The sequence below is a fragment of the Bufo bufo genome, chromosome 3, assembly GCF_905171765.1.
Source record: "Bufo bufo chromosome 3, aBufBuf1.1, whole genome shotgun sequence".
NCBI classification, from domain to species: Eukaryota; Metazoa; Chordata; class Amphibia; order Anura; family Bufonidae; genus Bufo; species Bufo bufo.
The window spans coordinates 359,781,291-359,796,923 of record NC_053391.1 but is presented as its reverse complement, the minus strand read 5'-3'; the positions used below and the strand labels follow the sequence as shown (position 1 = coordinate 359,796,923).

General features: G+C 39.7%; 1 protein-coding gene across 1 annotated transcript in view; it reads right to left on the bottom strand.

Annotated features, from left to right (window-relative positions):
* The window catches only part of CSMD2 (CUB and Sushi multiple domains 2), a 1,002,961-nt gene extending 987,960 nt beyond the window's left edge, over positions 1-15,001 (bottom strand). The window contains exons 1-2 of the mRNA XM_040422265.1: positions 14,989-15,001; positions 11,252-11,468 (exon numbers count right to left, since the gene is read on the bottom strand). Of these exons, the coding sequence (XP_040278199.1) occupies positions 11,252-11,468; positions 14,989-15,001 (230 nt within the window). The remainder of the gene's footprint in view (positions 1-11,251; positions 11,469-14,988) is intronic.
* Between the last annotated feature and the right edge of the window lie 632 nt (positions 15,002-15,633).

Genomic DNA, 15,633 nt, shown 5'->3' with positions numbered 1-15,633 from the left:
GAGTTTTTGTTACTAGGGTGGCTCTTGCCTGAAATCAGGCAGTGGGCTACAAATTAGGTGGATGTGAGACCCCTAGTGGCCATGACTTTACATCTTCACTTTTTTACATATAACAAAAAAATAACGTACTAGATTGAAATGTTGGATTACTGAAAAACTCAGCATGCAGTTATGTCTCAGGAAGATATATAAATGATTACAGGTGGGCTCTGATTGCACACTGGGTAGTATGCCTCTTGGTGAGAAATTGTTTAGACAGTTGGCAGACTTTGAGAGGGGCACATTGTTTGACAGAGAGAAGTAGAATGTCGTTTTGATGAATTGACCACCATCTCGGCCGTTCTGACCTAGCTGATAGGAGGTGTTGGAAGCAATGGTTACTTGAGGGTGTGCACACATGGTGAGCAGTCCCTGGATTGATAGAAGAATCAACCAGTATGGCACACTAGATGGTGCTGCATGGAGTCGGGATCCCACCCCGTCGTCTAGAAAATCGCTCCTTTCCATTGCGTGCATCTTCACACCATTCCTATTCACAGCGCAGCATTCCCTTGTTCTTGCTTCCAGAGCGGCTGACGTTTGATAAAGGCTATTCCAGCCGAAACATCGCACGAAGTGTAACTTTGCCGCACTAAAATAAAGACAATATCAACGCATTTCGCTGGAGTTTTTTGATTTTCCAGGCCCTGGATTGGCCACAAAGACCCAAAAAATCATTTGAACCACAAACAAGCGTGAGCAGTTCCCACCATCCAAACCAAGGTGGCACCCACCTTCATTACATACCCCTGTCTCTGGCCAGACTATTTCCGGGCACTATTAGATGCCCTGACATTGATAGCCAATCAAAGTCACCTTTTTTTAAGGTGGTGTTGTGAACAAGAAACCTGGATTGCTACGAACTGGAGCCATTTTGTCTTTGGCAATGAAACAAGGTTCTGATTCCTCGTTGTGAGCACTTTAATCCTACCTTTGTTGTGGACTTACACATTGCCCCAATTGGTGGTGTGATAATATGGGGAGCCAACACATATTAAAGTCAGTCACCTCCTGTAGTGATTAGTGATGAGCGGCAGGGGCAATATTCGAATCCACAATAATTTTTTAATATTTGTGCGAATATTCGTCATATATTCGCGAATTAGCGATTATTTTCTTGATTGCGAAAATCGGCAATGCAATATGTGCGTATTGTGCGCGCAATACATGCGTGGGTCACTGTTGCTACATTTTTCAAGCTGCTAGAAGTTTCCTGAGACTGAAGAAAATGGTTGGCAAGGTAGAACATTACAATAGCTTTATATGCAGATGGAGTGCTCCAATATATCACCAATTAATGATGCGCATATTTTTGCGCAATACGTGCAACTTCACATTTTAGCAAGTCTGACTACATATTAGTGATTGGTGCACTATGTATTGTTGTGACATCACAGCACTATGTCTGTAGCATGTATGTATGGACAGCAGAACCACTGTTCACACAACCTAACACCTATCAGCTACACTATATCACTATCTAACCAACACTGTCTATCTCCCACTAACTATCTGTATTATACACTGCTCAAAAAAATAAAGGGAACACAAAAATAACACATCCTAGATCTTAATTAATTAAATATTCTTCTGAAATACTTTGTTCTTTACATAGTTGAATGTGCTGACAACAAAATCACACAAAAATAAAAAAATGGAAATCAAATTTTTTAACCCGTGGAGGTCTGGATTTGGAGTCACACTCAAAATTAAAGTGGAAAAACACACTACAGGCTGATCCAACTTTGATGTAATGTCCTTAAAACAAGTCAAAATGAGGCTCCGTAGTGTGTGTGGCCTCCACGTGCCTGTGTAACCTCCCTACAACGCCTGTGCATGCTCCTGATGAGGTGGCGGATGGTCTCCTGAGGGATCTCCTCCCAGACTTGGACTAAAACATCTGCCAACTCCTGGACAGTCTGTGGTGCAACGTGACGTTGGTGGATAGAGCGAGACATGATGTCCCAGATGTGCTCAATTGGATAGGTCTGAGGAACGGGCGGGCCAGTCCATAGCATCAATGCCTTCGTCTTGCAGGAACTGCTGACACACTCCGGCCACATGAGGTCTAGCATTGTCTTGCATTAAGAGGAACCCAGGGCCAACCGCACCAGCATATGGTCTCACAAGGGGTCTGAGGATCTCATCTCTGTACCTAATGGCAGTCAGGCTACCTCTGGCGAGCACATGGAGGGCTGTGCGGCCCTCCAAAGAAATTCCACCCCACACCATTACTGACCCAATGCCAAACCTGTCATGCTGGAGGATGTTGCAGGCAGCAGAACGTTCTCCACGGCGTCTCCAGACTCAGTCACGTCTGTCACATGTGCTCAGTGTGAACCTGCTTTCATCTGTGAAGAGCACAGGGCGCCTGTGGCGAATTTGCCAATCTTGGTGTTCTCTGGCAAATGCCAAACGTCCTGCACGGTGTTGGGCTGTAAGCACAACCCCCACCTGTGGACGTCGGGCCCTCATATCACCCTCATGGAGTCTGTTTCTGACCGTTTGAGCAGACACATGCACATTTGTGGCCTGCTGGAGGTCATTTTGCAAGGCTCTGGCAGTGCTCCTCCTGTTCCTCCTTGCACAAAGGCGGAGGTAGCGGTCCTGCTGCTGGGTTGTTGCCCTCCTACGGCCTCCTCCACGTCTCCTGATGTACTGGCCTGTCTCCTGGTAGCGCCTCCATGCTCTGGACACTACGCTGACAGACACAGCAAACCTTCTTGCCACAGCTCGCATTGATGTGCCATCCTGGATAAGCTGCACTACCTGAGCCACTTGTGTGGGTTGTAGACTCCGTCTCATGCTACAACTAGAGTGAAAGCACTGCCAGTATTCAAAAGTGACCAAAACATCAGCCAGTAAGCATAGGAACTGAGAAATGGTCTGTGGTCACCACCTGCAGAACCACTCCTTTATTGGGGGTGTCTTGCTAATTGCCTATAATTTCCACCTGTTGTCTATCCCATTTGCACAACAGCATGTGAAATTGATTGTCACTCAGTGTTGCTTCCTAAGTGGACAGTTTGATTTCAGAGAAGTGTGATTGACTTGGAGTTACATTGTGTTGTTTTTTTGAGCAGTGTATATATAAGCTAACTAACTATCTAATGTAATGACACAGCAATGTCACTGCTCTCTCTCTCAGAACGGCAAAAAACTACAGAAAATGGCTGCTGGGGAGATTCTTATATAGTAAGGGGTAACTTTCCTATTGGTTTCTAGGGACGTTGATAAGCTCAGACAAAGACACTACAGCCTTCTTATTGGTCCACAAGCAAGAAGGGATGTTACTGATGACAAAAAAAAAATAGAATATTCGCGAATACGAATATATAGCACTATATTCTAAATCTTCGGTAATTCTCGAAGTGGCGATATTCGCGAGTAAAATTTGCGATACGAATATTCACACCCAACACTAGTAGTGATATTAGGGACACTAAAAGCAATATTTGTCATATGTGTTGTATCTCATGGAAGGGCTTCCAACTGTCAGTTTTCAACAGGACAATGCTCACACACACCGGACAGGTATCCCAGGAATATCTCTGCCAGATTGCAACACTACCTTGGCCTGCCCAGTTGCCAGCTTTATCACCAATCGAGCATTTATGGGACCAGCTAGGATGACAGCTTTAGCAACCTATGAATAAGCAGGATCTACAAGACCAGCTACAACATCTGTGGGAAAATATGCCACAAGATAACATATGGAACTTATATGCCCAATCGTATCTCATCTTGTATGCAGGCTAAAGGTACCCAACAGGGTACTGAAGCGTCCTTTCAGTTGTACAGTTTTCCCCAATAAACTTATACTTTCACTCTGATATTGTAAACACATGCTGAAACAGGTGTAAGGCAGCTCTCACCTGTTGAAAAACACCCTGTGGGCACGGACGCCGCACCTGGATGCGGAGATATATAAGTCCAGCAAGAAAAATAGTCCAGCTCTGCTCAGGTGAAAAAGTTTTACTTCTTTATTCCAGCAGTTTTAAAATTTCCATATATCAAGATGTGTACACATCTGGACTATTTTTCTTGTAAACACATACTGTATCATCATTGCATTCACATATAAAAGGAGATTTATCAAAACCACTGTAAATTAAAACTAGCTTAGTTGCCTATAACAACCAATCAGATTCCACCTTTCTTTTTTCAATGGAGCTCTGAAAAATTAAAGGTGGAATATGATTGGTTGCTATGGGCAACTAAACAAATTTTATTTTACACCAGTGTTGATAAATCTTCCTTATAAAGTTATATTCAATTCCAACAACTTCTTGTTACATTATTTTTTGGTCAAAAAGTGTATTTACTAAAAATACAATATTACTGAATATGATAGTTCCTCTAATGTTAAGACTACATTATTATTTGGGTCACTGACTGGTTGTCTGTCAAGGTAGGTCACTCAGAGTAGATGCAATTATCGTTCTTACAGAGTTTAGAGAATTACATTTTATTGATATTCTTAAGAAGGTTTGATAATATTTCATGACACGTACTTAACCCCTATGAATCTCTTTTCAATGTGAATAAAGACGATGAACAGGGAGAGCAAGTACCGTATTTTTCTCTTTATAAGCCGCAATTTTCCACCAAAAAAAGTGTGGGGGGGGGGAATGCCCGTACATCTTGTAAAGTGAATACTAGTGAGCGCTTCAATTATGGAAGCGCTCACTAGTATACATTAGGTTCCGGGAGAGGGGAGTGAAGCTCTGCGAGTGCTTCCTGTACTCACCCTCCCTGGTCGTTCTTCCTGGGGCCGCCGGCGCACTGCCCTGACTGCATAAAGCGCCAGGACGTAGTGCGCACACTATGACCCGATGCTGCATGAAGTCAGGTGACTGTGCAGCGCCGGCCAGAGAAGACAGGAGAGCGCGACTTTTAAAAAGACTGCCGGACCCGGTGTGGATCCGCAGCGCAGGAGAGGTAAGAGAAGTTTTTTATTTTAAGGTCTGATATGAGGTCTGATGGGGTTCTAAAATGGAGGGCTGATATGAGGTTTGAAGAAGGTCTGATGGGGTTCTGATGAGGGTCTGATATGAAGGTCTCATGTAATGGCCTGATGTGGGGGTCTCATGTAATGTCCTGATATGGGAGTCTGATGCGATATCCTGTTATGTAATGTTTTGGGGGTCAGATCTAAGGCTCTGATATAGGGGTCTGATCTGAGGATCTGATATAAGGTGTGATGAAATTTTTTTTTTTTCTTATTTTCCTACTTAAAACCTGGGGTTAGTCTTATCGGCAGGTGCGTCTTATATAGCGAAACATACAGTAGCTTTGTTGTTTTTGGAAATGTGAGCGTCTATGAGCCCCACATGTACACTGTTTATTACAGATAGGACTCAGATCTTAAAGGGTTTCTGTCACCAGAATTAACCCTCTTAAACTAGAGGATAATTTGCATATTACAAGAGTAAGAATTGTGCAGTAAGTGGGGGGGCATCAAGAAACATAACAATAGCAGAGTTAGATTCTGCTGACATTAGCACATCGCTAATGTCAGTCAGTTTAAGAGGGTTAATTCTGGTGACAGAAACCCTTTAAGTAATCTAACCAAGTAATATAAGGTCTATTTTATTTTAAAACAGTACTTTACCTATAATAGGAGTTACATTTTAACTTCAGCATGGGTTACTAGTGTTCAGCGAATTGAAACGGATCATAATTTCAGGGAAAATTCAATTTTCCGCAAATCTGAATTTCCTCGTGCATCATGGTAGTGAATAGATTTTCCATGAAATAGTGTAAAAAAAAAAATCATACTTACCTCATCCATTTGCTCACAACCGGCCAGCTGTCGACATCTTGATTGAAGATCTTGCATGAAATCACCGTGCGCAGTACGCCGGCCGTCAAGATTTCATGCTTGATCTTAAAGCAAGATGAAGGCGGCCGGCCCGTCGCAAGCAAATGGATGAGGTAAGTATGATTTAATTTTTTTTATTTTTATTTTACATTAAATGATTGCATGTATGATCGTTACATCTGAGGGGTACAATGACGCAGTGCAATTGTCTCTGCATTCTCACTGCACCCACTACACTTTTTTTTTTTTTTTTTATTTGGCGAAGTAGCTGAATCTAATTTTTGAATACTTCAAACCTCATCTCTAGTAGATACACAACCATCAATCCATAAATTCAAAGACAGCCTAAAAATACTAGAGTAAAGTCTGTGGTGTCAGTATCTATATTGTTTCGAAAGTGGAAATGCTTCTTCAGATCCACATACTCTGGGCTGGTTTAAGAGAGAACTGTGCCTGCCTTGCACCCTCAATGTGCACTTCAGCAGTGATAAGTTTTCTTAATACCAAGAAGCAGACAAGTTGTATTATTTTGCTGATACCAGTGTATTATTATATGGAGCCTACAGTTGGTAGTCAAGAGCTGTGGTGGAGATGAGGGGAATTTTTTTAAGGGAAAGGTGTCATTAAAAAATTACCTATTGTTCAAATCATGTTTTTATGTTTAACATATTTTTTAATAATTTTTTATGTTATTTTTAATTTTCCTTTCCATGTCAATATCTATATTTAAACAAAAAAATTATATATATATATATATATATATATATATATATGTGGCTGTGCCACGTAAGTATCGTACACACCACCTGTCAGAGTTGCTGTTTACACGCTGTTAAAGGCAACCTGTCACGTTAAATATGGTGTCTTATCTGCAGACAGCATGTTATAGAGCAGGAGGAGCTGAGCATATTGATATGTGATAAGATTAAGTAAAATTTGTATTTTATTGATTTAAAGGGATTGTCTCACTTCAGTAAGTGGCATTTATCATGTAGAAAAAGTTAATACAAGGCACTTACTAATATATTGTGATTGTCCATTTTGCTTCCTTTGCTGGCTGGATTCATTTTTCCATTACATTATACACTTCTCGTTTCCATGGTTACAGACCACCCTGCAATCCATCAGTGGTGGTCGTGCTTGCACAATATAGGAAAAAGCACTAGCCTATGTGCGCTCCCATGGTCCCGACCACCAGAGAGACTGACGCTTTTTCCTATAGTGTGCAAGCATGACCACCAATGATGGATTGCAGGGTGGTCTGTAACCATGGAAACGAGCAGTGTATAATGTGATGGAAAAATGAATCCAGCCAGCAAAGGAAGCAATATGGACAATCACAATACATTAGTACCTTGAAATAACTTTCGCTACATGATAAATGCCACTTGCTGAAATGAGACAATCCCTACTCATTCTGAGCTTTGAAGTCAAGAAGGTAGTACTATCAGTGATTGACAGTTATCTCTATATACATAGTCATAGAGGGGAGGCTGTCAATCACTGATAGGACCTCCTCCTTCACTTCAAAGCCAGAATGACCAGGAATTTAAATGAATAAAATACAAGATTTCCTGAATCTTTTCCTATAAAACTACATATCAGTCTGCTCAGCTCCTCCTGCTCTATCACATGTTGCCTGCAGATAAGACATCATGTTCAATGTGACAGGTTCCCTTTAAGCATACTAGACTCTGTTATGGACTTGAGAGGAAATCTGTGGGGCCGGTCCCAAACATTACACATTAAGCAGCCTCAGCAGATGTATGGAAATGCTATGTATAATTCAAATGCATTCGATATAGGTATGTCATGAATTTTAATCATACATTGTTTCTTGGATCATTTATTTCACTATTGTTTTACTCTCATAACCCGTTTTATTACATGTATGGCCTAAATTATGAATGGCCAACTGTGACCACGGTGATGTCATGAGGTCAGCTAGGTGTCTCTGTTTGATGATGTAATCACTTAGTATTTAAGTGTACAATCCACTAGGTGTATATATGGTTGATAAAGGCTGTTTAGTCGAAATGTTGCATCTAGAATAAAATAACACAATGGGATATACTGTCTCCATCCATTTATTTCATTTGGATTATCTGTTTATGTGGTGGAATGAACCTATACCCAAGGAGATAGGCACGCACCATTCCATCGCTTAGAGTGCTGTACACAATGGAGTTTGAGCCCAGTCCTGGTTGGTCAGAGAATCTTACCATCATACAGTTAAAGAGTGACTAAACATTTAATGAACTTTTTTTTTAAATATCCCAAGTGCTGTTATAGTACTTTTTCTAATGTATTTTATTTATGGATTTTGCATATTTACTAGAGATATTCCCACTCTAAAGCGCAGATTTCCCAGTGAGCTTTAAATTCACTATTCTCCACACCGCGGACTTCTCAGCTGTGTACGTAGTATGGTCTCTACACTTTATGAATGGGGCCGCAGAGAACGGAGTACAGGCAGGAGCAGTCAGGAGCCGCTCCGCTCAGCTAATCCTGGCACCCATGTGCTATGCCAGTACTTAGTAAACCTGGGGGGGAAAGCACAGGCAGGATCAGCAATGTGCGTTCCTGCCTGTACTCCGTTCTCTGCGGCCCCATTCATAAAGTGTAGAGACCGTACTCCATATACAGCTGGGAAGTCAGCGGTGTGGAGAATAGTGAATTTAAAGTGCACAGGGAAATCTGTGTAAAAATTCGAAATCCATAAATAAAGTACATTAGAAAAATTATTATTAGGGCATTTGGGACATTTTAAAAAAACTTCATTAAAAGTTGAGTTACTCTTTTAATTAAAGAAAGAAAAATGAAGATATAATTCAATGAGTCCCACTTGTTCGAGTCCCAACTTCTGCATACAGTATAAACTGTGTCACTTGAATAGAATAAAATAATTGACTTTTAATCTGCTGTGGGCAGGTGTTGATGTTGGATTACTGACATCATTAATAAAAAGGAAACATACCTCTATATAAACAGTGAAAGGATTTTTTTCCATTAATTATACAGCAAACTGTTTTGATACGTGCAGTTTAATATGTTTTAATTCAATGAATAATGTTACAAAATTAATCTGCTGATGGTAAGAAGTCTTTCAATCTTTTCACTTTTAATTCAACAATTTTGTCTTTTGTGGATTGATGGTAATCCAGTAATTAATATGGGCTTTGCTTTAGTTATAGATTAAATTTATCTTCTTAAAAAAACACTGTTTTTCAGAACAGAAGCATGCAAAAAGAAATGCTAAAGGCTTTTATGTTTTCTTCCCTCCAGCTAAGGATTTAATAAAGAAAATGTTCTTCTCACTATAAAATAATAGTTTTTAAATCTTACCAAATTATTAAATATCAATTGAATTTAGTTTCATAGCCATAAATACTAGGATATGAAATTATTTCGGTGGTTAATCTCCATTGTATCCCTAATTTAAAGCAGCAAATCATTTGATTCTATAGGAGTTCATTCCATATTTTTAAATGGGGTGTTGACGGGGGTTTTGAGAGTGGGGCATAAAGAGCAATCTGAGAGTAGACGGCATGGAAGAAGTTTGTATGAGAGAAGGTGGCATGAAAGTAGTCTGTGTAACCGAGGGCGGCATAGGGAGAAGTCTGTGCGATAGAGGGGGAACTGAAAACAGTCTATTTAAAATAAATGGCATAAGGAACAGTCTGTTTGAGAAAGGGAAGCGATCTGTTTACTTTAGTCTTCCTTCTACAGGGACAATGCTTGGACCTGCCGGGGTGATTAACCCACTGCACACCAGGCATGCAGCTATAGTAAACCTTTCTCAACCTAGACCACCAGTGATGCTGACATTATCCCTTCACTGCCCTAGATAACTAAGGCTGCAGACATTCATCCCGTCCCTGTGCTAGCCCCGCATATTTTGAAATAAATGCCTACATTAGATATATATGGTAAATGATTGTAGAGCTATAGAAAAATATTTTTTTTGCTTCTCTTTTGGATTATCCAGTTTAGAAAAAAAGCCTCCAGGTCATTAACTTTTCCATTCCCTAATTACAAAGGCTTAAAGGGAACAGTGATGCTAAAACATTAGTGGATGCACTATCTCACTTCCTTAATATAACTGAGTTAAATAAGGTACAGCAGCCAAAGGGAAATCAAATTCCCATTTTTTATGCAGCCTATCAACTACTCACGGCTGTACAGCACCCTACTGCTTGTTTATAAGCTGCAGGCTAGACATTTATGTAAAACTGCAGCCAATTAGTTGTTTTTTTTGCGGCATTCCTGAGAGAGCTTCAGGTGTCATATTGCCTATCAGAGTATATTAAACTATGTAACTCCAAACTAGAGACATATCTTCATAACTGTATATCTGGTGGAATACCCTTTAGTGGAGCATACAGAGTAGGTCACTCTACTTCCCCCACATAGAAGTCTATAAGCAAGCATGTCCCCTAGATAGAGAGAAGGTCCAGGTGAAGGAGTTTTTGGATTGCCAAATTCAAGGCCCACGACTGGGTGACATACTATTTAGGTGTGAAACATTTTTTAAAAGAATCAATAATATTGCATGTATAATCAGATACTAATTTGCATACACGCATGCATAATGAAGTGGTAAGGTTCCAAAAGCACCTGTTCACAGTTTAGGATAAACCAGATTACTCTACATTTCATTTACATGCATTCAATGTACAATAGATAATTGGTCTACACTGTACATGAATGAAAATGGGCTTAGGGTGAGACAACGTAACACACTGCATAACTAATTTCTGATTAACTCCTGTTTTATATCCATCCTGATTGCTCTTTAAGAAACAATATTGTCAATGTCGGAAATGAATAATCCATAGTTTGTTGCTTCAGATATTTAAGATGTAATAGTTACATAGTAATGTATTTACAGCAGTTATTGATCTACTGTAGGACAATTAGGGTTTAGAGTTTCCTTTGGTTTAGAAGCACATGGGATATTACTGTTGAGAAGTGCATTATCAGCAGTTCCTTAATATACTCACATTAGCAAAAGCATCCAGATACAGACCAATTGTCGTATATAAATCACATTTCCTGTGGATTGCCTTTGTTTAGTAGCAAAGCATCCGATATGACAATATAGGACAATTTTTAGCTTGCATACGGAGTACAGACTGTAGTGAAGCAGGAGATTTGAATTTGAGACAGCCTTTGTGTAGTTTTGCATTGGCCCTATACCTTCTCAAAGATGAGATAACCCCTGTGAAGGTTTTCACTACCCATTAAAATGGGGAGCACACTGACCTGATATTGGCCAATACTCTCAGTGAGTACCCCTGTGGTACTTGAAGTAAAACGACAAAAATGTGCTTTATGATTTTATATTTAAGCAATTACAAGCTTAACTTTTCACACTTAGTACTTTACCTTGTTCTTAGGTTTTCAGCTATTAGCTCCCCATCATATACAGATAGGACATCAAAGTCTTCTTCTAAGGCAAATGAATGAAACCACAACTGTATTCGATTTTGCTCTTCTGTACTAATAGTCCAAGTGCAATTAGCATAATTTGGATATCCATATGGGAAACCTGGACTTTCTACGGTTCCATTTGGTTCTTGATAGGTGAAACTGCAATTTTGACCTGTTGAAACAAGAAACAAAGGAACATTAACATGAGCTGAAAAGTGTTAAATGTTAGGAACCAAAGTTTATTTTACCTATGTTTAACAGACATAAGAACACACACAACAAATATGTTCTTAATTTAAGCTGTTCAATGTTTTTTTTTGTTTTTTTTAACCTTTGATCTTCACCAATTTAAAATTTTTACTAATATAAGCTATTGCAATGTGCAAGCGTCTGAATAGACTTGAGCAGAAAATAATTGCACATATGTTACCAACAGCAATGTAACAGATAAATGAAAATGCCATTAGGGAAATGATTAGTATAATACAGAAATTAAAAGGGTTGGCCAACAGACACCATTTATCACCTATCCCAGGATAGGTAATAAATGTATTTTCAGTCCTGAGATCCCCATTGGTCAGATAAACAGAGGTCCGAGAATCCCCTGTGTGGATGGAGTAGTAGTGCGCATGCGTGAAAAATGCTCCATTCAATTTTTATGATACTGTAGAGTGCAGTGCTTGATTATTTTCAGATTTATATAGAAATGAACGGAGTGGTGGGGGGGTTGGGGGGAACATGCATACTACCACTCCACTCCTGGACCACTGTTCTCATGATCCTGGGGGTAAGGGCGGACTGGGAACTTAATGTGGCCCTGGAAAAACTACTAAAAATGGCCCCGATTTGTAGTCAAATCCAAATTGATGGAAGGCCGGCCCAGCACAAGAAGGAGTGGCCAGAAATACCATATTATACCACCCCAACAGAGCCAATTGCCACAGTCAATCACAGAATACTGCCACAAGCAGCACAAAATATATCCCCAAAAACTTCCACTGGCTGGCCTGAGGAGGCCTCAGATGGCCCTGTGGGCATTAGCGCACCAGGAAATTTCCCTGTTAGGCTACTTTCACACTTGCGGCAGAGAGATCCTGCAAGCAGTTCCGTCGCCGGAACTGCCTGCCGGATCAGGCAAAATGTATGCTAACTGATGGCATTAGTAAGACTGATCAGGATCCTGATCAGTCTTAAAAATGCCTGATCAGTCGAAAAAATGCATTGAAATGCCGTATCTTTCCGGTGTGATCCGGCAAAAACGAATCCGGCATTTATTTTTTCACCTTTTTTTCAGTCTGCGCATGCGCATACCGGAAGGACGGATCCGGCATTCCGGTATTCTGAATGCCGGATCCGGCACTAATACATTCCTATGGGGAAAAAATGCCAGATCCGGCATTCAGGCAAGTCTTCCGTTTTTTTAGCCGGAGATAAAACCGTAGCATGCTACGGTTTTCTCTTTTGCCTGATCAGTCAAAACGACTGAACTGAAGACATCCTGATGCAAACTGAAAGGATTACTCTCCATTCAGAATGCATGGGGACATACCTGATCAGTTCTTTTCCGGTATAGAGCCCCTGTGACGGAACTCTATGCCGGAAAAGAAAAACGCTAGTGTGAAAGTACCCTAAGGTCTATGGCCAATCCGCTTCTGCATGGGGGTCTAAGTGGATAGGTGATGAATGTTGTTCATGGGTCAACCACATTAATGAGGCAAATATAGCATAAAATACAATGACCTTGCCATCAAACACTAATAAACAGCAAATAGCTTACATCACCATATTTCACTCCGTTGCATATATGGCACCAAAATGTTCATTAACACTCTACAGAGATTATAATTCACACCAGTTCCTGTCCTTAATGGAGCTCATAATTTCACTCCTCTATCTCAAACACACGTGGGCCAAATAATTAAATTTTTGCAGTGTGGGAAGAAACCGAGTAACCTAGAGGAAATCCATGCAAACATGACAAAAACATATAAACTCCAGTGCTGCAAGACAACAGTGCTAACCACTGAGCAACCAAAATTGCTACTGTCTCTATAATGCCTTGCATTCATAGAAATAATGCCAAAGGAAAGAGGTTCAACATGAAATCAGTATACTTAAGCCATTGTTAACATTAACAACTATGAATACAACAAAATGATGTCCAAGAAAAAAATTCTGAGATGATTACTACAACAGTACTCATGGAGACCCAAATGGTGCTCCTAGTTTTTTTTACTCTCTCCTACTACAGTACATTCAAGAGATACAAACTCCTATACATCTTTAACTGAAACTTTAGGGTATGACCAAAATATCAGGCAGGCAGTTTTGGAATCCTAAATCTTGAGTGCATTATCAAAATAGTGAAAGTATAAAGGACAGATGCAAGTTCTCCTCTTTTTTTATTTACTCCTGGTTTTGGCTTTCAAAACTGCATGCAGAAACCTGACTGTGTGGCCATTTACATTTTTGATGATACAAGACTTATTGGAGACTGAACTTAGAGGAAACATTTAGCATAATCGACAATGTTTTACCAAGTTTGAAAGACAGAGTACCAAACTGCATTTCAGATTAACAGGGAAAGTCTCATTTTTGTTATCATTCTTTATGTTTAGCCTTGTATATTAGAAAATAATGCATTTTTTTTATAAATCTTGTATTATTACAAAAAAAATTCAAGATTTATTAAAAATGTGGCAACATGCATTGCTTATTGGTAAATGTTTTATTGTATAAGTATTGAAAAAAAATCTCCATAGAAACATTTGGCATCAGTGGGAATCAAACCATGTATATTCAGAGATGAAAAGATAACAGCAGTAAATGTAATAATTTTTATGTGCAGATGTCTCGAATGTAATTGTATAAATTTCCCCAATTCGCAATTGAAAAAACAACAAATATAGAAAGTACACAACAAAATAAAAAAGATTTTCTCATGTTTTAATCCAAATGATGAGGCAAATAGATACGGAATGAGCCCACCCCACTTCTCTGCTTCAATAGAAAATCAAGCATATGAAGTCACGCCTCCTGGTGAAATTCCAACCTGGAGAGTGGAGACATGTACCAGACAACCACTCAATTAGGAATAAATTATTGCAAGATATTTATAATGCTGTTTCAGAAACATGCAGGAAATCCTGCAGATTGTCACGCATTGTGGGGATGTATTAACTTTTTTTTCTAAGAGTACAGTTTCTTTAAGGCATGCGCAAATTAAAACTGTAATAAAACATTGATAAAAAAAACACGTGTTTTCTATGATCACTTTGCAGATTTATAGCCTTTTATGAAACACTCATAAACTAAATAGAGTTTTATTATATCCTAAGTGAACCGAAATGAGTAAAGGGACATTGAGGTTATTTTCATTTACTTTGACACATTTGTATAGTATCTTTTTATGGTTCTTCTGTTGACTAAAGTAAATCTCCATCCAAAAATGGAAACTTGACTGTGCTTCTGAATCTTTAGAGGTAGAAACTGTCTTCAGTGTCTCTTGTAGTGTTCTAGACCTCAATTTCTATGACACACAACAAGCAACCGTATGAGCTCTCGTAGGACTCCCCTCACCAATCACCAAGAGGCATAACCATAACATGCACTGGAGGACAGGAAGTGAAGATAGCTGGTTTCTGGAGGGGAGAATTTTGGAGGACAGATTGATCCCATCTGCCTGATCTTACCTTCTTTCTCCATGAAGGAAGGTAGGATCAAGTCGGTGGCAATAACAGGAGCATGTTCAGTGGTCAACAACTTCAGAGGAGCAGAGTGGTATGGGAAACACCAAAGAGAGAAAGCAAGTGGCAGGTCACAGAACCTAGAGGAAGATCAGTGGGAAGGCAGCAGCAGCCACAGGGTCTATTTGCATTGCACTCAACTTTAACAGAGCCTGCATGATATTTGCATCATTTTCAGGTTAGTCTATACCATATTGTGCATTTCAGAATCAGAGACTGTGAGAATGGGGCAGTCAGTGTGGTAGTTTGATTAAGATTACCAGTGTAACATATCTACAAAAAGTATACGCTATACCTGCTGGACTGATGCCATGCCAATTAGCAGGATTATTGAAATTGTCCTATAAGATGAGGTCAGTACTCATGAGCACTAGTTCAAACAAAACCAATTCTAATACACTAAGTGGAGGCCTAGGCAAAGAACTACTGAGATTACTGGTAATTTCTGGTAAATATCTATTGTCCTATTGAAATACAGTTAAACCTTGTTGATGCTTAGTCTGCCAATAGCTCACTGTGGATTTAGGGCTCTAAACAGCTAGTAAATACAGCACCCACTGGACATTCTATATTGCTAAAGAGAGGACCCTT